The sequence below is a fragment of the Amblyomma americanum genome, chromosome 10, assembly GCF_052857255.1.
Source record: "Amblyomma americanum isolate KBUSLIRL-KWMA chromosome 10, ASM5285725v1, whole genome shotgun sequence".
Taxonomy (NCBI): Eukaryota; Metazoa; Arthropoda; class Arachnida; order Ixodida; family Ixodidae; genus Amblyomma; species Amblyomma americanum.
In genome coordinates this window covers 116349614-116377585 of record NC_135506.1, presented here as the reverse complement: position 1 = coordinate 116377585, position 27972 = coordinate 116349614, and the positions used below count along the sequence as shown (strand labels likewise).

General features: G+C 51.8%; 1 protein-coding gene across 2 annotated transcripts in view; it reads right to left on the bottom strand.

Moving 5' to 3' along the window:
- Positions 1-25602, bottom strand: part of LOC144106439 (uncharacterized) — a 348487-nt gene extending 322885 nt beyond the window's left edge. Inside the window, exon 1 of one of the 2 annotated variants that reach the window (XM_077639253.1) lies at positions 25045-25602. In XM_077639253.1, the coding sequence (XP_077495379.1) occupies positions 25045-25108 (64 nt within the window). In that variant the 5' untranslated portion in view covers positions 25109-25602. The remainder of the gene's footprint in view (positions 1-25044) is intronic. The other variant, XM_077639252.1, reaches the window with a different exon arrangement.
- Between the last annotated feature and the right edge of the window lie 2370 nt (positions 25603-27972).

The following is a 27972-nucleotide window of genomic DNA, read 5'->3' as shown; positions in this document are numbered from 1 at the left end:
CCCGGTCACCACACATCTCAGACTCGAGACTCGCTTCAAGGTCCCCAGAATGGGAGATGACGCATCAGAGTTATCCCCCCCTTCCCCTCTTCAAGTGACGAGGCCCCATGCGCGTCTACCAGGCCGGAAAGTTTCCCGTGGCGGACCACGCACGTGGGAGACATCGCAGCCAAAAGCGTCATTCGAGCGTGCTCAAAGCTAGATCGAAGCGCACAGAGAGGGAGATGAAACTTAAGTTCTCTAAATGCTAGACGAGTCAGGTGGGCGGACTCCTTATCCTCAGCTCAGGACTACGATGATGCCTGGACCCCTCAGACGGTCTGACCTCGGTTCTCGAGACCACTGCTTGTCAAGGCTGCCTCCCAATGCTCGTATATGATGTCTGTGATGTTAGGTGGGATGATTTTCTCACGGAACTCCACGAAATGTGAAATGTGGCTTACCGCCGCACCAGGGACAGGCATCAGGAAGGGTGGATGTGGCTGTACAAGTAGAGATTAGGGAAGGTGAGAGAATGGCAAGCATGGACCCCATTCCATACTTGGGGCGTGAGGTTAATAAAAATTTCTTCTCTTTCAAGCATGATATGAGAGTCCTGAGTTTGGTTTCACCAACAGTAGCGTGCACAGCAGCCAGCACTTCGGCCACATCCCCTTTTCTCACGCATTACACCCCAAAGAAGGCCGGGTACAGGGCAGGAGAAAGCATGTACCAATTAAAAATCTTGGCGGGTACCCGGCGGCACTGAGGATCGAACCCAGCACCTACCGCACGCGAAGCGAATGGCGTATGTGACGAGTTCCATCTCCGCAAAGAAATGCAGCTCGCACAGACAAGGACACATGGTAAGAACAAGTATCGTAAGAAAGATATGTATTTGTCGCCCTTATCTAGCAGCCGCGGTAGCTCAGCTGTTTCCCGCGGGATCGAATATCGAGAGCAGTGGAGGCAAAATGCAAAAATCATCCGCCTTGTACGAGATGTCAGCGCCGTTAAAGAACCCGGTGGTTCAAATTAATGCAGAGCCTTCGACTATGGCCTTCCTTGGTGCTTTCGGGCAGCTTGGGAGCGTTAAACCCGACACCACTTTCGCCCGTATGTCATGTATCAGCTCTGCTTATCACATTGTGTATGTTTGTCTTTCTGCTTGTGCTCTGTCAACTCGGAGATCATTTGTCTGTGCACCTTCAGATAGTTATTTTCGAGTTCGGTACCTGCAGTGACTACCGCGTTCTCGCTTTACAGGCAGTGCATCAACTCTGTCTTCCTTGGAACGCTACATCTGCTCCAGAGTCGTTAAGACTTGATTCCAAACACAATTTGTTCACACTGCCGTGAAGCTGGGAATGTAAGCAGCGTGACTCGTTCCCTTGCCACCCCCCGTATACGCGCAGAGGACGCTCCCCTCCGAGCGCGCATCCATTCCTTCTCGTTCGCCATTAGCATCGACGATGGGCTGTACCACACGTACGCACACGCGAATCACGCACTGCCTGTTACGGCGCAGTGGACGAAGCCGCCCGCACGAACCACTCGCACGTCACGGCACTGCGTCACGACTGAAGGGAAAGCCAGAAGTTGTTAGGACCGCAGAACGCCCTCGGCTGAGCAGGCGTGCGCGCCGACGATGTTCGCGATTCTCTGAAAGCAGCAACGCCAAGACAGTGGTGGCGGGCTCTAGCATGGCGTGTTCCTGCAGCCATACAGTCCCACGCAGTTGGGGCGTCACTGCTGTTGTTCCAGCCGAAAGTGATGAATAGCATTTCCCTGATTAATAGTCATAGGCAGCAGCAGCTTACTAACGTCCACTGCGGGTCAAAGCCCTGACCAAGATATCCCTCCAATCAACCATGTCCCGTGCCAGCTGCGGTCCCTTCAAACCCCCAAACTTCCTAACCTCACCCGCGAGTCCATGACGCCCGCCGCTGCGTTTGCAGTCTCTCGGGATGCACAGCGTTAATTACCCTTAACGACCACGCATCGGTTATCCTGCATTGGCACTGCATGCAGATTTCTTCCCCATGCGTTTTTCTCGCGAACTGAATGTGCTCTCTTCTTGCCCACTCGGCAAAAATAATCGGTGCTGGATAGCGTAATCAGGCGGCCAGCTATCCTCAAGCATTTAGCTCAGCCTTGTTCCGAGAGCAAACTGCCTTTGAGAACCTTTGAGCCTGAGAGTATGATCTTCATACCGCGCCGGACTGCATACTACACAAGCCCCGCGCGGTGACTTCATGGCTGCTGCTCGTGGCCACAAATGGCGCAGACGGGAGGACACTGGTGCGCGTGGCCTAAGCCAGCCCTCCAGTGCAACGGGGTCTCCTGCAGTTCGGGGCCACCGTAAACGCCTTCCAAATTAAGGTTCAACCCACGGCATAAGCGTGTGTCTTGAGGGCGCAGCTGAAGGTTAGGCCCCCGCTCGAGCGAAAACTGCGTGCGCACTGCCCTCACCGGTCACGGGCTGAAAGCTCCACGAGGTGTACAACACCTTCCACTCCGTGCTATGGCCTCCATTTGCTTCATCGTACGCGGCCACCGTATTCCGCCTGTTCCTTCCTTCAGACCCGTGCAATATGGACAAATTTAATTTCATCAAGTGCTTACTAATGTCATTCGCGCGCAAATTGAATGGCATTAGCGATACATTCGCGCCCCATATACTCATTTGCCCCAGAAATGCGCACTCTCGTCCATATTTCTCACGCGAAAATTCATGGAACTTATAGCTGGAAACAACTACATCTCAAGTGGCGAATGCACTATTCACAATTTCACTATTCACTATTCACAATGAGGTATCTCGATCTACCACATTATCGTTGATACTGGTGCCATTTTTACCGGCATTTCTGTCTGATACTCCTGACGTCTGTGCTGGCACGGAAGTTTTTAATCGTTTACCAGCCTAAACAGCCGCATTTCCTGCAAGGTAATTTCAATATTGCATTGCGACAACATCAACGACATTTTGTGCTATATTCTGGGCTGTAGGCGTTATTGTCGTGTCGTTGGTATGATCACATTAAATCTGGACGTGCAGCACCAACTCTGAAAATAGCGGCATTAACAAACTTAAAGGTGTACATACATAATATTATTGAGCGCCTATTTTGTTTTCTGGCTTTCCGCAGCGTTAACAATAAACTACAAACGGGCCTTTTCAGTATCGGTCGGAGCCAGCGCTGAAATCTACCTTGACGCCACAGTCGACCGGCCAACCTGAATGACCTCATTCCTGACGGCGTCAGTGTCTTGCCGCCAGGCACTATAGCTCGATTCGGTGACTTCACAACAATTTGTAAGTGCACCCTGACCTCACTGGAGAACGTTCCAAATCATGTTTAAAATATGTTCCTCTCAACGCCCGCGACTGAAACTTGCTGCAGGGCATCTCCTTGCGCCGGTGAAGTACAAATGTTGGCAGAGACACTTAGAGACTGCTCATGTGTGAGAAGGTGTAAGCCCGGCCGCTCATGTCGCGAACGCAGTCGCCGCGCGCTGCGGGGTGTCGTAACCCGATGCCGCGGAGCTGGCAATTCTACCTCTGCGTGGCTCTATGTATCCGCCGCCACACCCCTTTTGATCTGCGCGCTGAACTTAGACAGAGCGCTCCGCCTGAACAGTATGACGCGCGATAGCTAATCGGTTAATGCCCAAACATGCAGAATTGGTCTTTCTCGACTTAAGATCCCTGGGAGTACTCATACCCCTCCTTGCCCACTTGTGCATCGGTCAAGCAATGCGCCACTGCCATGCGATGGCAGGTGCTGCCACTGGTGGAATTTGTGCGACACAGGTTGCTCTTCCCGAGCGACCACAGCCGACCGATCATTAATTTAACCGCCACCTGCCAGGTTGCTTGAGGACGACATCTTTTGTGGGTACCATCGAGTGTGTACACACGCATACAGTAAGGCCTTCATCGTTCGTAGCCGTTCGACATTTTGTGTCTGTGCCCGTTTAAGGCATTTGCAGTCATTTCTTTTGTACGCGCAGAAATGGCGCAGTCTTGTTCTCCACCGTTTGAAACTGAACTTGAATGCGAGGGAAAATTCGAGACCAAACACAGAGACTCGCACGAGGTTTTCTTTCAAGAGGCTCGCAAGAATCACAGGCCGCTCCGAGGCGAAAAGTATAGCAGCAAAGCAAGCGGAATAAATACAATGCAGTGAAAGCCGAGCTCACGCCGCAGCCAAGCCCAAATCTATAGTCACTCGCAGCGACCGAAAAATCCACCTCGCGACACTGTCCTTTTTCTAACGACTGTGCTGCGAACCACTGCTGTACAGCCGCACTCCGGCACCGCATGGCAGGAAAACCGCCTCGCCCCTTCGAGTGCGTTTTCCCCTCGACCTTACGTGCCGATTCAGCGAGACGTGACGTCATCCACAATGCGTCACGGCAATCGGCCCTGTCGAGGGTCCTCAAGCCAGAATGTAACGAGCCCGTTCCTTCCATTGAAATGCGGCTGAGACGCAGCAGCCGTCGCAGTCAGCAACCCAAGTTGGCGGAAACGGACCGGCCGAAGACACGGCGGAGAGAGCTATGCAGACCGCCACTGGCACGCGCTGTCAGGGGCCCGGACTGACCGCTCACTCTCGCCACCTACAGAGTGTCCAATGCACTGTCCAGCATCGAGCCTGGCTATATTCCTCGCATAACTTCGCACTGGCTGAAGGCCTAGGTACCTTCGCTATAAGTAGGCTGTCTCATTACCATCGCACAGCACAGCACATTTAAAAGCGCTGAAATGGCAAAGCAGTTTGCAGTTCGCACGGCGACCTTTTCCTCCTACCCAGGGAAAATTAATTTTTGCAAGTTCCTCCGAGGTGCATTGTTTCATGTGAGTGTCTAACCCGTGTTTTGTTATTTATTTCTTCGCTTTTTTTTTTTCAGTGCAGACCGGCCCTTTCCGACCATATGCTTCACAATTTGTCGCCTTATGCTCCCCACTTTCAGCCCGTGAATGCCACTATAGTTGCGTGATTTGTTTTAACGCTTCACTGCTATCTGTTCGGTCTTGGTCACAATCAAGCAACGAGGCACTGCGCAGTTGGTCTTCCTGCCCGGCAGCAGCTATTCTTTGCCGCCGCCCTCCAAACTGTATTCCCGTCCGCGCGCAAAATAAACACCGATGCCTTTTTATCTGCAATCGCTATCCCCGCAGCCTGCCGTTAACACGAACAGTGCATGGCTGATATTTCACCTTTAGGCAGATGGAGGTTGGCGGGGCCCTCTGAAGAGTAAACTGCAGAATATGTCGCAACCGAGCGTTGTCGTCCTTGCAAAAATAGAGCTCTTCTACGAGGCCCTGAATCGCGTGGGTGATGGCGCTCTCGCCACTGTGTGCCAGCTGCGGTGATTCAATTCACGCCAGCCTAGGCGTGTTGGCAGATCCACCCTGTCACAAAAATTTACTTCCAAAACTCCATAGGAAATGCAACTGAAATATTTGCAAGGAACGGCCCAATCAACGCTGGCCCTTCATCCGTGCTTGTGGAAAAAAAAATTCGTTTGTTCTGGGAGTGAGCATTCGGCTACGCGCGCTGTCGCATCCTTTGCGGAGGTAAAACAGAATGCCTCAAGAGGCGCAGTGTATACAGTACTTACTATAGTAGGATACAACTTAAAAAAAGAAAAGAACAGCAGTTGTTAACACAGGGCCACGGTCCGCGGCATTACTCCGCCAGCCACTCATACCAGTAAAGGAAATCAGCTCTTTAATATTTCACTTTATTAAACCAGCCAGGCATAAAAATTCTATAAAGCTTACGGTTTTTTTTCTTGTTGCCATTAGTTTCTTGTTTAGGTAACGAGAAAATACTTAAACACCGAACTACTTTTTTCGTCTCGGAGGAATTCTGTGCGGCGGTCCTGAATGTGGCTCCAGCTTCACTGCAGACTTGAGTTGTATCCGACAGTGTAGCTTAATTCGCGACTGCCACCGGGGACGTTCGCGCGTCCATTTCTGGGCCAGAGACAGAGTAGAGCGTCCGAAATGTCGACAGTGCCCTGAATAGCAAGGCTCTCTCTCTCTCTCCCCTTTCTTCCAGTGCAAGGCGTATGCTAGACGTATACGGCGCAGCATGATTTCGCGTTTCGAGCCGTATACCGACGGTGGCCGATGCCAGGACGCCTGCGCCACCCAAGCAGTCGCAGCACCCGAGTAGCACCCCCCATTGTTCGGCCACAATGGCGGAGGCACGCGTCGACACTCATTTGCAACGCGGCAGACGGGCGATCGCCGACGACGGACACAATGTCCCCCTCATGATGACTGCTGCACAACGCGGTCGGGTATGGAGAAGAGTAAGAACAAAAAGAACGCGACAGACACGGAGGATAACGAAAGGGCGAATGAGTCGTCGTGACGAGACAATGATCGGATAGCCCCCCAACAGCATCTACATAGGAGCGCTCCAGCTGAGAGCGGGGACCGTTAGCACCAACTAGGCGAGGCATGGCGGACCCGTCTGCGATCCGTCACCGCCAGACGACGCGAGTCAGAGGGGGTAGGAGGTAGAGGGGCAGAGAGAGACAACGCAGCCCCTGGAAATGGATACGCCTGTCGCTCGGCGGCACGCGCTAGACGTTTTGGTATGCGCCTGTGCCGAACGGCCGCCGACGACCCGAATCGGGAGCGCCGCCACTGTAGTGCATGAGGCTACTCGCATTACGCGGCCGAAACGGATAGAGGCGGAAGAGGGGGGGGGGGGGGGGGGTAAAATAAACAAAGGGGATGAATTCGAAACATGGAACAACAAACACGGGGGAAGGGGGGCGACAATGAGCAGTCATTGGCCGAGGAAAGGCCGGAAATACGCCACCATGCAGCGACACAATTTCTAGTGTAAACTGGAGCAGCTCGATAGCATTGGCTTGGCCAGGCTAGTGCCCCGCCCATCACGGAGCAGCTACACGGACACGCACACACAGTGATCCATAAAGGCGGAAAACAATGGCACCAGCGACATCGAAAATCACGACGCGCGCAGGAGGCGGCGCCTGATCAGTACAGGGCCGCGCAGTGAGTGATGATTTCCAGTTTCGTGGACTAACTTGCACCCACGTTGGCTCAAGGTGCTCGGCTGGCATACATAATACGCCCAGAGTTATTACAGATATCCCAAATCATTCGAAATGACATCCTTCACAAGAAAGGCACTTCAACGACAGATCACTTCCTCGCCATCTAAAAGGTTCATTCTGCCGCTGGCACCCATTGGAGAGTTCCCAAGTGCCTATTCGAACTGCAAGACTCTGTTTTCAAAGAGGTCTTTCAATAGTTCTCCCAGACTGCTATATTGTCCGAGCTGGGAACTAATACACCCGATCCGGGTGGAGTCCATAAAATCCCACTAAGGCCATCAGACTCGTGGTAATGCATATAAAGCGCTATCTGGCCCACACTACATGTGAACCCGCCGCGGTGGCTCAGTGGTTAGGGCGCTCGACTACTGATCCGGAGTTCCCGGGTTCGAACCCGACCGCGGCGGCTGCGTTTTTATGGAGGAAAAACGTTAAGGCGCCCGTGTGCTGTGCGATGTCAGTGCACGTTAAAGATCCCCAGGTGGTCGAAATTATTCCGGAGCCTCCACTACGGTATCTGTTCTTCCTTTCTTCTTTCACTCCCTCCTTTACCCTTCCCTTACGGCGCGGTTCAGGTGTCCGCCGATATGTGAGGAAGATACTGCGTCTTTTCCTTTTCCTAAAAACCAATTTCAATTTCAATTCCCATACTGTGCTTCTGCAATTGTTGCATTTGCTTTGAATGAGTACTGATGAGTATAAGTGTGTAACGATATATGAGTGTGTAGTGATTGAGTGTGTAACGAGTGTGTATGAGTATGTAATAAGTGTATGAGTGTATGAGGCTGTAATGATTGTGTATGAGTGTGTAATGATTGTGTTTCTGTTTTAGCAGGGCTGCACCAAGTATTTTATGTTGCGAGGAACTCGTTAACACGGTCTTGAGCATCACGCCGAGTAGAGCGGTATAGAATCCCCCCGATCATTTGTTCGTTCTCTGCACGTTTGTGGCCTCGCGCATACGTTAGCCGTCCAGACGGCGACGCTCCTGCTCGGTTCCACCCATGTGACGCGCCACGTCGCCGCTGGCCGCTTTGCGCATAACTGCAGCGGCTGGTATACTGCGCAAGTGGAGAGGGTGGTTATTGATATAACGCATCTGCTGCCGATTCCACGCTCATTTCTAAATTTCCCACCCTTCAGCCAACGGTCAAGATAGATGGATAAAGAGGAGGAGGGAAAGGCTGGGATGTTAACCAGAAAGGAGTTCCGGTTGGCTACCCTGCACTGGGGAAGAGGGATTAGGGGACTAAAAGGAGGAAGAGAGAAGGGGAAAAAGGCATAACACACACACACGCACAACGCTGTCACAATTTGTCACTCAATACAGTCGCACTCAAGTAGGCAAAGAGCGCCTTGTATGCCTTGAGGGCAGTCGACTGCTGTACGTGGCCACGGACCGAGGATCTTTTGCTCTGTTAATGGGCGAGGATCGAGGTGGTCCAAGGCACAACACAGTGTATGTCTTGCACTCGCAAATGCAGGGCACTCACAGAGAAGATGAGCGATGGTCTCCTCACAACCACAGTTTTCACAGGCAGGACTGTCGGCCATCACCATCCGGAAAGCATAGTGGTTGGTAAAAGCAACACCGATCCATAAACGGCATAGCAATGTTGCTTCGCGACGTGCTCAGTTACGTGGAAGACGAAGGCGCAGTCCAGGATCCAGTGCCTTGAGGCGGAGGTTGCAAAACTCCCCCGTGTTCCACACTAAAAGTGTGAGCTCTAGCGCCAAAGGGCGAAGCCCACACGCAGCGTCAGGTCAAGGATGGGAACAAATGGCGTGGAATCGATTGCAGAGTATAGTTTTATTAGGAGGACGCTGTATGGTGTCATTCTTAGATGCTTCCTTGCGAAGAGGGAACCAGGAGAAGCCTCGCAAGAAAATATCTTAAGATGGCCGGGTCCTCCTAATAAAACTATACTCTGCAACCTACAGCGCTCTTCCTCGGGTAATGCAAAGTGACAAAACACTGAAAATGGAAGCTTTTTGGTCGCGACACGTAACGACAACGATGCCGTTTAGCTCATAAAATAGGGCCCCCATGCAAGAGAGAACGGATAGGAACAACCGGGGAAGGGCCAGCGGGCAACGGACGCGTGCTCCCGCCGCCGATCTCCTAGTGGTCACCGGGGCAACCGCGCACAACAAAGGGGCAGCTGGGAAATCGCGCACCGCGTCGTCCTCTTCCTAGCGCACCCTCTCCCACCGCCCGTTGTTTGAAAGCGATTCCATTTCCGGAGGGAGGGGGGGCACGTCGAATGTCGGAGGCCAAAGCGGAATCATCGGGGGCTCGCGATGCTATACGAGATGCGTCGCTTGCATCAAACACTGTGAGATGAGCGGCCGCGTAAGCGCTGACTACCGCTAAAGTCACCAACACTCAGACAAAGCCACCACGCGTATAGCTAAGAAGGACGACAAGCGCTGCTTGCTTCAGCCGTGGGTGCCCCCCCCCCCCCCCCCCGCCACAACTGTCGCGCCACATGTCATGGGGGACTCAGTATTTGCCGCCCACCAACGAGTGACGATTCCACAGATGGGGCAATGTGCCTTCGAAGAGAACGCGAGCGTACAGCGACAAAAAGAAAAAGATAGCAGCCGGTTTAGCATAGCTAAGCGCGAAATATCGTGCGGTAACAAGTGCTAAAGGCATTTGACCTAAAAACGTTTGCCCTAAAGGCCTTTGGCTAAAGACCTTCACATAGGTGAAGGCCTGCCGGGTGTACACACCTGGCAGAGTAGCCCACCGGTGGGCAGGTAGACGCCTGCCACTACAGTCTTGGTCAAAACTCTTAAGGCCAAACGATTTTCGCTCCAGCCGCATAACGTAGCCAGTAAGGCACTATTAAAGACTTTATTTATTTATTTATTTATTTATTTATTTATTTATTTATTTATTTATTTATTTATTTGTACATACTGCAGCCCTATTGGGCTAATGCTGGGGTGGGTATAAACAAAACAACGTAAAGAAACAAAGAGCACAACAATGGCGAACAGCAGGGACAATGTGTGTATAGAAAAAAAAGCATATGCAAGAAAAGGCAATACTATTCAATAGCCTCTAAAAGCCGTTTTAAGGGAAGAGATCGCGTACAACCAGGTAAAGAATTCCAGCATTCCATTACACGCGGAAAGAAACTGTACTTAAAAGCGTTCGTACGGGCAAAATAAGGAGTGATATTTAGGCTGTGGTGACTTCTAGCTTTAGATGGTATAGCTGGGATTAGATAATCATTTGAAGAGGTCCGGCAAGAAGAGTTAACGATACAATGCAGAAATTTTAAAGACTCAGCCCTTCGTCGAGCTGAGAGCAGTTGCAGGCCCAGAGATGAAAGTGCTGTGGAAGGCGAGAAATCCCTATCAAACCTGTGGTATGTAAAGCGAATGGCTTTTTTCTGGACTGCCTCGATTTGGTTAATTTCGCGTTGTTTATGCGGGTTCCGGACAGGAGAGGCGTATTCAAGTACCGGACGGATTAGCGACTTGTACATTAGTAGTTTAGTATCTCTAGGAGCAGCTTTTATTGCGCGACGCAGGTATCCTAACTTTTTAAGTGCCTTTGAGGTTATTAAGTTTACATGTTTGGACCATGACATGTTCGGTGTAAAAAGAAGACCAAGGTATTTGTATTCATTCACGCTCTAGATAGGGGTATTGCTTGTTTTGTAAGTAAATACGGAAGGTGCTGTTTTGTTAGTGAAAGTCATAACAGCGGTTTTGTGGATGTTAATCGTCATTTGCCATGTGTCGCACCAAGAGCTAAGTTCTGAGAATGATTTCTGAAGGCGTAAGTGGTCATGGAGGCATGTAATTTTGTGATATAACACGCAGCCATCAGCATACAGACGTAGGTTAGAGGTGATGCCACAAGGTAAGTCGTTAATAAAAATCAAGAAAAGCAAGAGACCCAATACAGAACCCTCTGGAACTCCTCCTGAGGGCAAGTCCGCTATTCTAGAATTACTTCCGTTGAAAGACACAAATTGAGAACGATTAGAAAGAAAATTTGAAAGAAAGTTGAGAAGGCGGGGGTTGTTCAGGATGGCGTTAAGTTTATACATTAGCTTCGAGTGGATCACTGTATCGAACGCCTTCGAAAAATCAAAGAATATTGCGTCTACTTGATTGCCCGCATCCAGGTTATTGCAAATATCATGAGTGAATTAATTAAGTTGTGCCAATGTGCTGAAACCGCGTCTGAAGCCATGCTGCGCATTCGTTAATAAATGATGCGATTCCAAGTATTCCATAATGTGTTTGTAGATGATGTGCTCTAAAATTTTACATGCATGAGAGGTTAGAAAGATTGGTCTATAATTGGATATTGTTTGCTTGTCACCGCTCTGAAATGCAAGCGGAGCAGAAGGTTTATTGTTGTAGTAGAGAAGCTTACTCCTGCTTGACTTGTGTTTTGCTACACGGAGCATTCATTTCGCTGCAGCCGAGCGCCTCAAGACCAAGAAAGACTCTACGTACTTCCGTAATCGGAAAATGCGCACAGCTACCCTAAGAGCCGGAACGATGAACAAATGTCTGCATCCAGTTCGGAGTGAAGAAACTGCACGAGACGTGGCGGGCCATCTCTTCTCGAGGGCGTGCTGCTGAATAACAAAACAAAAATAAATGCGCTATTTGAGAAACAATGGCAGCCAAGCGTGTGCTAGCGGCGCCGTTCGAAGAGGGTGCTCAGTAGAGGGCCACTCTGTTTCTCGCAAGACCTCTGCAACATGCAACGGCGCAGTTCCATGCCGGAAGATCAAAGCAGTCACGCGATGGTTTCTCCGGACCGCCAGCATCGGCTGCCCGCTTCACGGCCGGGGCAGAGTCACTCCTGCCCCGCTGGGAAAGCATTGGTGAGGGCATATATGCCTGCATCTCAATTGCATATTTTTTCAATAACAGACACATCATCCTCATAGGCGGGGTTCGATTCCCAGAACCACCGGATACCCAACCCACCCGTTACGCAGTAGGTACAAGCCTCCCCATGGCAGGAGCTGCCGCTGCAGCGCAGTGGCTGCTGACCCGAAAGACGCGAGTTCGAACCCGCCCGCGCTCCGATGGAGGCGAAATTCTATAAAGGCCCGTGTGCCGTGCAATGTCAGTGCGCGTTAAAGAACCCCAGGTGGTCGAAACTATTGCGGAGTCCTCCACTACGGCGTCCCTCATAGCCTGAGTCGTTTTGGGACGTTAAAACCCATAAAAGCAAACAAAAACCTTGTCCTGCCCTATAGTGGTCGGCTTCTGTGCGGCGAATGGCTTGGAAAATCTGTTTCATAGTTACACACCGTACACAAGAGATAACAACGGCGCATTGGCGCAGTACCTTGCAGTGCAAACTGCGAAGACAAACCAAGGAGCGGAAGCGAGGGCGCAGCAATGCAAACGCCACGGGAAGCAAAAACGTTCGCCGCATTCGCATCGCACACGACAGCGTCCGGCGCGAGTGCGACTCTTGTCTGTGGCTCGCCAGCGCTGCCGATCGGAAAAAGCGCGCCGCTGACAGCAGAGCGCCGACACAGCTCACCCTCCTACTCAACGCGAGCACGGTACCGGGAAGCGACGACGGGTGGGATGTATGCTTGTATTTTACTACGGTGGGGCTCATTAAGAGAACTAAAAATAAACAACGGAGGGAGTCCTTACCAGCTGTGAGTCCTCACCAACGGCCATGCATGCGATCGAATCCAAAACGGTTGTCCGCTACAAGTGACAATTCGCTCCGACAGCCGTAAAAAAGGATAGTGCAGGCAGTTAGCGCTTAGGTTATAGGCGTTTAATGTCCCAAAGCGACTCGGCCTATGAGGGACGCCGTAGTGGAGGGCTCCGGAAGTTTCGACCACCTGGGGTTCTTTAACGTGCACTGACATCGCACAGTACACGGGCTTCGAGAATTTCGCCTCCAACGAAATTCGACCGGCGCTTCCGGGATCGAACACGCGTCTTTCGGGTCAGCAGCCGAGCGTCATAACCACTGGGCCACCGCGGCGGGGCAGGCAGTTAGTTACCCTGAAGGGAAACGCGACCTTCGATTAACCGGAAATCTGGACTTCCGCCCAGGGCTGGAACACAAAGCTGAGGACAGCTTCCAGGTGCCCCGAAAGCGCGTCCCCCTTGAAAAGATTACAGAAAAGAGGACAGAAGAAGCGAACAGGGCCTGCGTGGACGGCGCGCTGTCGAGGGACATAGGGTGTGATGAGGCCCAAGAAAAATACAGCCCAAGATGGAGCGGCCTCTCCTCCTGATGCGGGACGAGGAGAGGCGTCCACTTGCCGTCGACCACGCTCTGATTCCTCGCCGGCGGTCGCGGGCCGCCGGAGACGCTACCGTCAACAGCAGACGCGGGGAGGACGCCAGTAAAGATCGCGCGCGTGCTGCCCCGTGCCAGGCACCAGCAGCAGTGGCGCACCGCCACCACTGAGTCGTCGGCGCGCGAACGGCGACGCTTATCGCTTTTTCCCGCCGCCCGTGCGACGCTCGGGTCCGTAACTAACGGGCAGAAATGGACGAGGGTACGCGTTGCTATCGCCGCCCCAAAGAACTTTACCTCGGTCATCCAAATAAGGACGGCACGGAAAACAGTCTGAGGGCGTAGACTCGCTTCGCTCACACTCGTCCCGTGCCCGGTCGAGGAGGAAGCGTCCGCACTTATCGGCAAGCCTAACCAGGCCAGGGCTAAAAATAAAACCAGGACTCGTAGGGGCTCAAACCCCTTCTCGCGATTGGTGTTGCTCAGAGCTGTAGAGATCTGCGTCGCTGCTGCAGCCGTTCGAACAAGGAAGCCATGCGTCAGCGGAGCGAAGGAGGCCGTCATATCAACCCCGGCTGTCAGCAGCACAGCGTATAACACACAACCCCGGTCAAGTGAAAGCGACTGAGTCGTTAGACAACGCAAATGCGCAAAGACACAGCAAAACAAGAAAACAGTGCGAGCGCTGATGCAGCGCAAGTTTGCACGCCACAAGCCCGGTGTTGAAGCGAGCTTTACCAGTTTCCACTTTCAACGCGCAATAACGCACGCACTAAAAACTGGAACAGTCTGCGAGTTGCAGAAGTGCTGCAAGATCCCTCGAGATTCGCCACCAGCACCTCGATGGAAGAATGCGCTCAGGATTAGTCGGGACCCTTGTAGGACCACCGAAGGGCTCCCAAGTCCCGCGGGCACGACTCGCACCGCGATGGACGAGCGGGCGGCCATCACGCTCTGAGCAGCAGCTAAGCGGCAGCGCTCTTAAAAATGCGCCACAGGATGGCGCCCCGGCGTACTTCGCGAAGAGAGGCAGGAGGCGGCGGTGGTGTGCGATGGAGACCTCATCGAGGCACCGAAGGTGCGTAGTGAGAATCCGCTGGTCACGAAATGATTTTTTTCCCACGCTCGATGGGATTTGCTCTCAGCGCAAGAAGCCGGTTGTCGGCTGAGCGCAGGCGAGCGGAAAGCGATGCTTGCGATTGCTTTTCACCCCAAACCGAGCTTCAGCTGGGCGGGCTACAAGGACGGGAGGTCAAAACAAGGGAGAGAGACGAGAACGGCACTCCCCCACCTTTCCGAGAATGGAAAAAAAGCGTCCACTGTCCCCGAGAGCCACATGCTTGTCTGCAGCGCGCGACACGGTTGCCCCTAGGTCCATAGCCGCGCCCTGCTTAGCCGATCCAAGGCAACCGCCTCTGTTCAGGTTGAGGACATCCATGCCAGCGTATAAACCCAGCTTCGCGCCTTCTTTTTTGCGCCTTCTCGCGCATTGAAGCATTTTTGCGCCCCCGGTTCAAGACCGCCAAGTCCTGCTGTCAGGCGACTGAGCCTTATCTCACCTGGAATATAGAAACGTCGTGTCTGAGCCTTATCTTACCTGGTCTATAGAAACTTCGCGTCCATACCACGACCCCTCTCCGCCTGTGAGATTTGAACTAACGTCCGCCCACAGGTCAATGGCAGCCTCCATTCTTAGCCGGGCAGCTGGCATCAGGCGCCTTGCGAAATATTCGTGCCAGTGATATGCCTTTTACTCCGTCTGTCTGCTGTACTGTGAAATCAGGACACTTTCGCCTCTTTCAGCTGAACCTTAGAACTGTTTTTTTTTTCTCTTTCTTTCATCGACGCGATCGCAAGATACTCGAACCTCCGAGGCCGGATGCCGATTAGGAATGGCCTTCGCCGCCGCCTGTCTCGTGAGTCAGCTGTCCTAGGACATACTCTGTAAATAGGCCGGTCGTCGCTCTCTAAGCAAGGCTAACAGCCGGCTATCATTCCGGTGGTTGCTTCTCACGAGCTTCGGCAGCTCAACAACATCTGTTCATCAAGCGCCAAGCAGTGCGATTAGTTCCATGATTCTGTGGCGGCAGACGCGCGGTTCTTGTCGACCGCAGTTACGCCTCCAGCACAGCGTTTATTCTCTCTGAATGCGATAGCCGCAACCTCATCTATCATCGGCTGGAAAGGTCAGAACCGTAACGACAAATTTATCGATGAATTTCGCGATTAAACACAACGACACGGTGTCGTTGTCATGAAGTTATTACGTAAGTGCCAACCGAGCATGTACAAAGCTACAGAGCGGACGACAGGAGATGTCCGCTGAAACAGGAGCGTGGCCAGAAATTTTTTTCGGGAGGGGTTAACGTAACTTTTTGTATCAAGCAAAGGTGGGAAGGGGAGGGGTGCATGCCCAAATAGAGGACTGCCAAGAGAGCCGGGAGGACGTACCCCTTGGATACGCGTCTGCCTAGAAATGAAACGTCCCTATGGAGCGGGTGACGAAGTTGTATTAAAAACTAAAAAGTCTTCATATGTACCATTATTTATCCTGTTAATTCTCGCGCCATTTTCCAATGGGAGCTGGCGGCTCTGCTACATACCATAAGTAGCGTTCAGTTCGTGCACTCTTAACCATTCTTTCCCATGATTAACGTTTTAGGTGCGTTGGCACGACTCGGAAAGTCATGCTGCTAACTTCACTTCACTTTATTACCTTAAAGACCCCACTTTGGGGGTGTTACATAAGGGGTGGGAGTACAAATATAGATTGAATATGATTGTTTACATATTTAAATTGTTCACAAAACTTGATTGGCAGGTGATGGCATCAACGTCGTGGGGAAGGCCATTCCAGTCTTTAGCAGTGCGAAGAAAAAAGGATGCGGAAAAAGTGACGGTGCGGGTGCGTTGGCATGACACTTGCAGTGGATGGCCGGTGCGATGAGATATGCGAGCGGACGGTGTGATGTAGGGTGGTTGTCCGAGGGAACTGTAAAAAAAACTTATGGAACAGACTGAGAGAAGCAATGCGACGACGATGGGCAAGAGTTGATAAGCCTGATTGTCGTTTAAGTGACGATACACTGATGTCGTATGAATAGGCAGAATGAATGAACCTCGTGGCGCGATTTTGGACAGATTCTAGTGAACTGATGAGAAATGCTTGTTGCGGGCTCCAGATAGCAGATGCGTGTTCTAGTTTTGGTCGAATGAGTGATTGGTAGGCGAGAAGTTTAATACTTTGAGGGGCGTGCCGTAGATGACGTTTCAAAAAACCCAATGACCGGTTAGCTGATGCGACGATGTTCGTTACATGAGAGCGCCAGGAGAGATCCTGGCACAAGGTGACACCTAGGTACTTGTATGAGTATACAGATTCTAGTGAAACGTTAGCAACGGAGTAAGGGAAAATATGGGGGTTACGCCGGCGGTGAAAAGATACGAGTTTACATTTATTAGGATTAAGCGACATTAGCCAGTCATCGCACCAGGCATGCACTGTGTCAATGTCGTTTTGGAGCTGTGATTGGTCAAAGGTGTTGGAAATCGTGCGGTAAATAACGCAGTCGTCTGCAAACAGACGAACATTGCAAACCAGGTTTGAGGGTAAGTCGTTTATGTAGATTAAGAATAGGAGGGGAGCAAGTACAGAACCTTGGGGTACGCCTGATGTTACTGGAAGAGGGTTGGAACTCTGGCTGTTAGCGAGAACAAACTGGGAGCGGTTAGAAAGGAATTCTTCGATCCGCAATAAGACGTTAGGATGTAGTTTTAGCATGGTTAGTTTTAGCAGTAAACGCCTGTGTGAAACTTTATCAAATGCTTTAGCAAAGTCTAGAAAAATAGCGTCAGTTTGTAAATTTAGGTCGAGGTTAGAGTGAACGTCATGAAGAAAGACGGCCAGTTGAGTTTCACATGACAAACCCTTGCGAAACCCGTGTTGTGAGGGATGAAAGAAGTTGATAGCGTCAAGAAAGTCCATGATTTGAGAATAGATGACGTGTTCCATGATTTTGCAAGGTATGCTGGTTAATGATATCGGACGGTAATTTAAAGGAGAATCTTTGTTACCGGACTTAAAGACGGGAATGACCTTTCCCACTTTCCAGTCATCCGGAATGGAACCTGTAGAAAGCGACTGTGAAAACAATAACAATAAGTACATTGCAGAAATATTCTTAGTGTTGCGCAGTATTTTGGAGTTAATTTCGTCGACGCCGGCCGATGATGAAGTTTTAAGGTGTTCAATGAGCGAGGAAATGCCGGCTTCAGAAAACGCGATAGCAGGCATGCTGGACTCTATATTGACGGCGAAAGTTGCAGTTGGTGGGTGAATTTCATTAGTGAACACAGATGACAAGGCGTCATTAAAAATGTCAGCGCACTCAATGTCATCAGCCTCCTCTCCAGACTCTTTAGTTAGAGTGATGGTATGTGCCGGGTGCTCACTTATGACCTGCCAAAACTTTCTGGGATTGGAAGTCAACAATTTGTGGAGGTCGTTGTGAAGGAAAGAGTATTTTGCGTAGCGAATTTCTGATAGGTAGGTGCGTTCGGCTGTATAGTATTTTTCCCATGCACACTCGTCGTATTGCTTTAATTTTGCCGCACGGAAAAGGCGCTTCTTTTTATTGTCGAGTCTTTTTATCGTTTTGGTATACCATGGTTTCTGGCGGTCCGAGTGGAAGCTTATTTTGGGGATGTATCTATCGGTTAGTTCGCTAACCTTTTTCTTAAAACGGGACCAATTGTCATTTACTGAATTATCGTGAAAAGATGCTTCAAATGTTGTGAGATATTGGTTTAATTCAAGACTAAAGGCTTCATAGTTTCCTTTGTCGTAGAGGCGAATAGTTTTGTTTTGATTCTGGCGTAGTGATGGGTGGAACTCAAATGTGGCGTGAATTACTTTATGGTCGCTGATTTCGCGTAGATAAGTGATAGATGAGAGGGCTTCCGGGTGGGTAGTCAGGATTAGATCTAGGATGTTTGCACCGCGGGTCGGTTCAGATACCACTTGAGTTAAGTTGAAGTTTAGGTGGACCTCGATAAAATCATTCGCTTCCCTGTTGCCGACTGCTGTCTGTGTCTGCCAGTTGATTTCTGGAAAATTGAAGTCTCCAAAAAGAATGATATGCGCTTTTGGGTATTTCCTCGTTAATTGGCTGATCACGTCGTTAAGAATTCGAGAGAAATCGGAGTTGGTATTTGGCGCTCTATAACAAACGCCCAGCAGTACGGTTTGGGGCGCAGCGCGACAAAGTAGCCATACTATCTCAAGGTCTGATGGAATATTAATAACTGTACACGAGAACTGATTGCTAACTGCGATGAGAACGCCTCCACCTCGAGCTGATGTGCGATCTTTGAGAAAAAGGTTAAAATTTGGTGGGCTGGACAGACGGGCAGCAGTGGCCAATGGTGGAGGGGACAAAAAAAAAAGAAATGAGGATTAACAGAAACATTAGCAAACAGAGCCCCAGGAAGGGCCATACTTGTTACCCAGGTGCACTACTGCGCCATCTGTGGGTGCCGGCTCGAAACCCCGGCAATGTGCGTGGGGAAGCTGATGGAAGCCGACCGCGTTCGAAGCCAACCGCGGCGGCCGCCTTTCCATGGAGGCGAAACGCAAAGGGCGCCCGTGTGCTATGCGATAGCACTGCACGTTAAAGATCCCCAGGCGGTCGAAATTAATCCGGAGACCTCCACTACGGCACCTCTTTCTTCCTTTCTGCTTTCACTCCCTCCTTTATCCCTGCCCTTATGGCGCGGTTCGGGTGTCCGCCGATATGTGAGGCAGATATTATGCCGTATCCTTTAACCAAAAACCAATTTTCAATTTTTCTCCTGCGCTGACCTCGTGCCAGGTGAGCCACAGACAGATGCAGCGCGTGCCATATGTGCAACCGCTATGCCACCCTACAGAGAGAGCGTGAGACGGGTATGTTGGGCACCCTAAACCATCAGGTGGCGTGCACGGTGTAACGAAGAAGCACAGCAATTCCTGTCTTATCTACCCAACGTAGTGCGCAGTCCAACGCCGCGTAGAATATTTGCGGTGTGACGGCCGATAAAAGGGCCGCCACGGAAGATCGCTTTCATTTTCCAGTAGCGCGAGTCCATTCACAACGTTAACAAAAGGCTGCTACAAGTGCCGTGGTGCGGTTTCATTCGCATGCGACTGCGAAAGACTGCCGCCAAGAAAAGGCGAACTCTATACTTCACCAGAGGCACACGCCTGCTAGCGCCAGCAGCGCTTGAAGTACAAATGTCTTCCTTCACGTCGTGGCGAAGGCTTTCCCTGACTCCCCGCCCGGTTTCCGAATTAAGAAGACCCAGTGGGGCGGTCGGGGCCGACATGAACAAACCTCTTAAGCAAATGTCAGTCCCGATGGACCGGTGCCTTAATGAGATGCATTGCTTCCGATGGCGATCATGATTTGAAACGAATCGCGAAGCGCCAGCCAATCAGGTACCTTTTCCCAAACGAGCGCAGTCTTTAGAGGGACAGCTAATAGCATAGGATGACTGGAAAGGGCCCTAAAGACGGCGGATCCCCGCACATACCCAAACCAGTGCGAATCAGCACGTCCACCCGAGGCAGATGCAATGGCGTTTTGGGCGGTCGCCTCTCGTCGTGCTAGATTCCCTCACGTTTTTGTCGACCACTTCGACATCGTTTTCGGCATTAGCGCAAGTGTATCGTAGGGTAGGCACTTCCAAGCACGTCTCGACCGCCTCCCCCCCCCCCCCCCCCTAAGAAAAAAAAAACAACCGCTTCCGCACATCCCGAAAGAGGAATGAGCCTCATTCGCGTCACGCGTTCGGCCTGGAAACGACCGCGAGGGGTGATGGACGGCGGCCAATAAAACCAGCGACCCAACCTCGCCAGGGCGGTCGCAACCGGTGTTGGCAGACTGTAGCGACACCCTCGGGTATGGACCAGCAGAAGCACACAGGTCGCGGCACCGTTCTGCTTCAATCCATCGGGCCCTGTCCGCAAAGAAGAGATTGCCCGGCGGCCCCGACCTCGCTTGACACCACGCCTACGCTGCCTTGAGTTCCCCGCCGCTGCTAAGTTCTGTTGTACACACCACATAATGAGAAGCACTGCAGCTATGGCTCAGTGGTTAGGGCGCTCGACTACTGATCCGGAGTTCCCGGGTTCGAACCCGACCGCGGCGGCTGCGTTTTTATGGAGGAAAAACGCTAAGGCGCCCGTGTGCTGTGCGATGTCAGTGCACGTTAAAGATCCCCAGGTGGTCGAAATTATGCCGGAGCCCTCCACTACGGACCTATTTGTTCCTCTCTTCTTTGACTCCCTCCTTCATCCCTTCCCTTACGGCGCGGTTCAGGTGTCCAACGATATATGAGACAGATACTGCGCCATTTCCTTTACACCTAAAACCAATTATTATTATTATTATTATACAAGGCGAGGGCAGCGCACCCGAGGTATGGCGATAAAAGGATCTCCGAACCGTCACACGAAAAGCTCCGACCTGGCACATCTGCATTAACTCGCGTTCAAGCTCGATTACAACTCAAAAACGAAGAGGCAAATTCCCCTCAAAGAGCCCCTCCAGCCAATAGCGTCGATTCCGCCCCCCCCTTTCCCTTGACCGAAGGACATGGACCTGCTCCACTTGAATAAAACTCAAGAACGGCTTTTCCACTTCGAAGAACCCCCTTCCAGCCATTCTGCTAGCGTGACAATGCAGGGAGTGGCAGATGGAAGAGGACAGTCCCGTACCTGCATTGTCACGCTAGCAGGGTCATAGGAATGGCTGGAAGGGGGTTCTTTGAAGGCGAAAAGCCGTTTTGGACTTGAGTTGTATCCCACTAAGCCTGAAACCGAAGGGGATGGCAAATGAATGGGAAATAACCATAGCATAATCGGATTAGCCGCGGCACCATGAGAATCGCTCGACGCCATTCGCAGGAGGGCCTCCTTTGAGGGGTATCTGCTTTTTCGTTCTTGAGTTGTATCTGACAAGAGTAAAAAAAAAGGAAATTCCACCAAATCCCCGTCGCAAAGGTGACGTGCATATCTCTTCAGCTTTGTCCACAGCATTGATCCCAGCTCCGCAGGAAATTCACGACGAACGCGGACAATTTTTTTAGCAATGCCGCAGAGGAAAGGGAGAGAGACGGGCATTTGTCCCCGTGTCGTGGGGGGTGGAATTCTCATTGTTCAGGCTAGGTGTACTGAGGATTGAAAGAGGGAAGCTGTAGCATTTCTCTAGAGGGTGCTGGTTGTAGACAGTGCGGGGTCACTAGGGATGAGGGCCTCACTCCCTACGGCACAGGGACGAAGGCCCATCTCCTACCCTTGCCTGCCCACCCAAGAAGAAGCCTTTCGGTTACTCGAGTCTTTGGCCTTTCCGAGGCGCGTGTCCTTCGTCGGCGGGCGGAGGATTACACCCGTCCTCGACGCAAGCAAAGTAACGTCCACGACGGCAGAAGTGTACGAGGCATGCTCCAGCACGTGCCTGCAATGACACCACCACAGACCACGGAAACAGGAAACCGATCGGGTCTGCCCGTCGTGAATACCGCGTGCGTATAGCTCTGAAGACATATATAACGAAATTTTTAAAACATAGGGTGGGGGTGGGGGGGGGGGGGGGATGGAATGAGAGGCAATGACCATAAATGTGGAATTGTCTTGTCAGCCCAAGACCCGCCGCAACCTCTCAAGAGGTACGCAGTGGCATATGTAAGTACCACCTCTTCTTGCGAGGTTCTCAAGCGCACAGTGGAGCTCAGCTCACAGTGCAGTGAACCACAAATGAATTTCAGTGCACGAGGCACCCAAGCCGCATGAACTTGGATGACGGGGCTCGAATTACAGCGACTGATCGCTGCATGGCCACCAGAATGGTATGCGGGAACGCATGCTACTTGGACTGGATTGGATTCTCGTGCACCGGTAGCTACTGCAGGCTATTTTGGGAACACTGAAGCGCTGAACGACGCTCAAGTGGCAGAGTACCACGTCAGTTCCCTGCGGAATGCACGTCGCGCCGCCGATGCTGCATTGTTTATTTTTCTTATTCGACATTTGAGTCTCTTGGGAGTGGGGGCACAGCAGGGCCATCGACTAGATATCAGCTTGCGGCTTCCATGCGAGCCGCCTGTAGAAACGGAAGGCGGTGGCCGCACCATGCGTTACCCCTTTGCCTTGAGACAAATGGGTGCCCGACCTCCCGGCACGACGACCTTCTAGGGGATTGCATTCCCTCTTCGTCCCTCGCTGAGGAAAGAGAAAAAGAAGGCCCAGGAGGGTCGTGGAGATGGGGTTAGTAGCAGTTTCTGACTTGCCGTGGTCGGTGATGTAGCGTGCCGCCTTTCTCCTCCGCGGAATAAATGCCGGATGTTGTGTTGCAGAAAAATAATGTATGTGGTGAGTGATTGATAACATCACTGCGTTACTACATCGCCCTTTCCAAGTCGCTTGGAATACGAACTCGACAAACTGGTCAATATCCGTGAATCTCGAAACCCCTGGCCACCAAAACGATTCCTCCGAGCGACAAGCGCACCTTGCTCGATCGCAAACCCACGCCTCTTGCTTGGATAACGTTGGAAAGGAATCGGCGTCGCCCTTGCATGTGCCCACGGGGCGGCCGGTGCTTGAATCAGGTGTCAGTCGAGTGGCCCGGGAGGAAAAAGATTTCTCCGCCGAGTGTTATGCAAACAAAGTCATAAATGACACTTCCCCCCTCCGCGCCCAACTCAAACAGAGCGCACTCTCTGCCTTGTGGACCGAGCTCTTCGGCGGCCTGAATAGGCGGGGGCTTCATTGTCATTCAGATCAGGGCCCAGAAATCGAATGCGGCCACAGGCATGTACATCGCAGTTAGCTCCGTCGTCTCGCCGCCATGGAAGAGTGCGCTGCGACGGCCTGACGCGCATTCAACGTGCTACGCAGTGGAAGGTTCGCTGTTCGCAAGATGGCTACGCAGCGTGGTTACCACAGAGAGTCGATCCCGCTGCCGCGGAGAACTGCAATCGCCGAGATCAAGATCGAACCTACCATCTGAGGCGAAGCAACCGAATACCACATCGGCATAGCTGCTGCAGGTATTCTGTGGACAACATCCTCTTGTCCTTTGTATCATGCAAGCGCGTTTTTTTTCTTCTCTTTCTGCCTGTCTGTCTAGCACATTAGTCCTTGTCCTGCCTGCAAGTAGTTTCCTTTCAGATCCTTCGTCGTTCCCTATGTGAAACTGAATACCTCAGTGCACGCACTTACAGTGTCTCCTGTGCAATATTTACCGCCAACAGAAACTGCTGCGTACGCAACCTTCGTGCAGCAGCGCCCATTCCAGCAACGCGGCCGATCTTGTAGACATAACTGACGAACGTGCGAGTCAGCCTCTCCGCAGAAAATAAGCACGACTATAATGCACCTAAGCGCTGCTGCACGCAGGCTTCACGTAGGGCGCGGCTGTGTGCATGCGCGAGGCAGTTACCTTCAAACGTCTCGCCGAAGCAGCAGTTGCTTGGTATCCTCGCATGAAGCGAAATTTCCTTTCTCAGCGATAGTGTATGTAATCTACCAGGGAGACGGATAAGGCGCTTCCAATAAAACGCCGAGTCTGAAAAGGGTTAATGTGATGACCTTCAAGAGATAGAGGGGCGATACGCGAAGTGTCTACAGGTTTTCGCCGTGCAGCGCAGCAGCACAAGTCGCCGTTTTCTTATCGTGCAGCCCTGGCTAACAATACAGGCTTTAACTGTGGGTCACTGGTATACGACTCGGCAAAGAAATCAGCGGCATTCGCAAGCAGCAAGGGAACAGATGACTATTGCTGCTTTGCGCTTAACTGAGGCTGTTTTTTTATTATTCGTCATTCTCTCTTTGCGTGTGGAAGCTCGCTGTTCATGATCCACCATTGCGCTGCGTGCTAAAGCAATTACACTTCACCTCAAGCGCACCGAATCCAGTCAGAATCTCCAAGTGGAATCTCCAAGGCCCACAACAGACTACGCGCAGAGATTCGCCCGGAATGCTGCCGAGTTCAAAGAACGCGCAGTCCCGCACACGGCCAGCTACGATGCGAAGACAGCAGCCCCTGAGCACAACCAGCTGTGCGTCCGCGACAACGACAACGCGGTGTGAAAACCGCGGCCGCGCCTCCGGAGAGCGGTCGCGGCAGTCGTAGTACACGCACGCGCGGGCGCCTCGGGCCACCGTCCAGGCAACGCGGACGAAACAGGTTTGCGGCCGCGAAGACGCCCGCCCAGGGAGAGCAAAAGAAAAAGCAAGCGACACGTTCTCCCCCGCGCTGGCCAACTTCGCGAGCGCAAAGCGGCCGCCGCCGGCCCACGAACAAGGTTGGCCCCCGACATCCGCGGAAGGGGTTCGGGACGTTATCGCACGCAGCAGACGGTAGGCACCGCGGAGTCAGGTGTCCAGAGAGTCGCTCGCGCCGGCTACGTTTCCGCTTTCCAACTGGGCCACGGGAAGACGCCGCGCTAAACGAATGCTCACCGCCCACTTCTCGAATACCGGCCCGTAAACAAATTCCAGCCCGCGTTGCGTCAGACAGGAGCGCGTGTTTTTTCCGCCTTAGCACGACCAGGGGCCGGCGCGGCTGCAGCAGGCGACTGCGAGCGGAACCTGTCCTCTGCTCGAGGACGGACAAAAAGGCGGCAAAAGCGGCGTAATAATAAACCCCACTCACCGACAAGACAGCCGAGGACGAGTGCCGTCGCCACCAAAGCCGGAAGCGTGCTGAAGCGTGCCATGCCTGGAATCCTCGGCCCGGCACACAAGGCACAACACAGGGAGAACAAAACAAAAACAACAAAAGGAAGAAGGCTCCGCGCCGCAGGTAGTACGTCGATGTCGCGGGGTGAATCCAAAATCCTACGCCCAACGGTGAAGCCGCACGTTCCTCAGCGGGTGTAGTGTCACCGCCGTAGTCGCCTGCCACACAGCACAACACGCGCACCGCACAGCCCGAACGACGACTGAAGGTAGGAGCCGACGCGGGTTTCACCGACCACGGTGCCTGGTACGCGGAGAGATCACCACCACGTCACCGCACGGCACAAGCCACGGAGGCCGGAACTCACTCCGTGGATTTCAAACGACGTCACGTTTTCGTCTCCGCAGGATGCAACGTCCGTGCAACTCCACCACGGCGGACAGAGCACGTTGGCTAGCAGTGCCGGACTCCCGTGGACAACGCGATGTCAGAAGGCGCGCGTGGCGTCCCCCTTCTCAAACGCGAGCGTTGGAATGACGCCAGCGCGGCATGAGGTCATGTGACCATCCGGAGCATCTCCCATTGGCGGGCCGCTCGAGAGAAGGAAGAGGAAAGAAGGAACGACGGAACGAGGAGAGGTTCGCGCTACCACCGCGGAGCGGGAGTATGCCGCTAGTGCGTGCTCTCTCGATCAGAGTCGTACCTGAACGCACATTTTCAGTAATTAAATTATTCTAATGAAGTTAGAGTTACAGTACTTTAATTGCCTTTTCCCAGTAATTTTCAGTGTGATTAACTAGTTTGCCGGTTGATTACTGTAATGAACAGAGATATTTAGCATGCCGGAGATCAGTGGCGTAAATCCACGCAAATTTCGGGGAGGGGGTGGGGGGGCTGTACACTGCTCGTGACAAAACGCCGTGACACATCGCATCGGATTTAATCGACGCAAAGCATTGCATCAGTGTCGCTCGTCACTCTTGGGGAAGGCAATGCTTGCTTGTGCAACTTTTCAGACGTAGAGAGTCGAGTGCATGTGCCGAAGTTTTTGCACGCGCTCAACAAATCTGCTGCGCAGGGTTGTCTGCACATTACCAAACTGCGATCAGTTTCTTTTACATGACACAGACGATATGGGAATTCTTATTTGCTGACATTAGACTGACGTCAGCGATTGGTTGCTACAAAGACCTTGCCACCATGTGGACAGCAGCAGATGCTAGGCAAACTCCTAAGTAGCTCATTTGAAACAACTTTTACATTGCTTAGTGAGGTAAGATTGTGCAGACAGCTCCGTTTGGAAGTTTTACTGTTTTTTTTTTTCTAGGTATTAAAAAATTCACAATTTGTCAAGGTTTTTCTCAGGCACTCGCATCTGTAGTTTTGGCCGAAGTAGCGGCGAATAGGGCCGCGCCCAGTCTACATACCGGCACGTGCTGACCTCTAGCACCGAATATAAAGTTATATTTTGTAGCTTTCCTCCAATCTACAGCCTGCGCTGTGGCGTTTAAGCATTCCAGATGAGCAGTGGTGCTATTTCTACAGCATTTAAGTAGCATCCCTTTCTCGCCCTATAAGCACTGTCTCCATGTTGCTTTATTAAGGCGAAAGCCTTTCTTGGCTCATGAGTGGCGTGGACGGAAGCTGTAGACGGGAGAGGTAGATGGAAGTTGTCCGCACGAAGTGTCAACCATTAATGTCTGGTAAATAAAACAAAAATGTCGATTAAGCAGCAGTTCTTAAGCAACGCGCATGTAATGAAATAAAGAAAGCAAAAATTTAAATAATAAAAGAGGAATAAAAATAAATAAGACAGAAATTACATACAAAACAAAAATAAATAAAATAAAAATTACTGAAAATAACAGAAAATACGGGGGTGGGGGGGGGAAGAGGGCAGTGAAAAGTTTTCGCAGTTGCGGTCTTAAGCAGACTTAAGTGTTGTTGTTTTTTTTGGCTCATAAGAGCCGTGAGATCGAGAAGGATGGACATTCGCAATTTTCTAATCGTACCAGCAGTTTTAAGAAACTGAAAGTGACTGCGGTGGACATTGGTCAATGTGTTTTACATATTTCCTTTTTTATTAAATAAGCATGCCCCGTTGATGTGAAGAAGTTTTATGCACGCCGCCAAGGCGAGAGTCGCACCTGTCAGCTCTTGTCTCGAACGCTGCTAAGACGTTCGCCAGGCCCAAAGCCTGAAAAGCAAAGGCTTGAAGTTAAATTATACACAATCACAAGTATTCATGGTATGACCTTTGATTGCTGGCAGATAGTAAATTTGACAGCACTTTTTTTTACCATTCATTCTGCTGAGCCAATCTGTGATGGGGAAGAGCCCGCGGCTTCCCCTTGTTGCGTGTGCAGCGCTGGTATCATTCGATGCCGACCGAGTTGTTCCGAAACGAAGCTAGAGAAGGGGGGGACATGCTGTGTCCACCCCACCCTCAGCGAAGGGGAGGACCCCCCTATATCCCCCGAGATTTACGCCACTGCCGGAGACGTATATACTGGAGCGGACGTATGCGCCATTTTCCGTCTTAGCCTCGTATACCCAGTTCGTCGGCAGCGCGCTGACTGCCTCCCTCCTCTCTGCGATGGGCGGTGCCCGTGGCATGTCTTCAGTGTGCTAGCTTGGCTCTTGATCCATCTATGCAACATTTTTGCTTTTTCGTGGATTTAGCGCTATGGCAACGAACCCGAGATCCACTTGGGACCATTGCGTCGTCTTCGGAAGCAACAGGCATATCGAAAGCGAAAAGAAAAATTGGAAATATGAACATGCGAAGATCATGGCCAGCCGTGCCGGTTGCAGGCTGGTTCAGCTGCATCGATTTCCTGCGGACGAAAAGCAGCGATGGCTTTCGGTTGCAAACATTAACAGGAAAACTTGTCGCTTTCT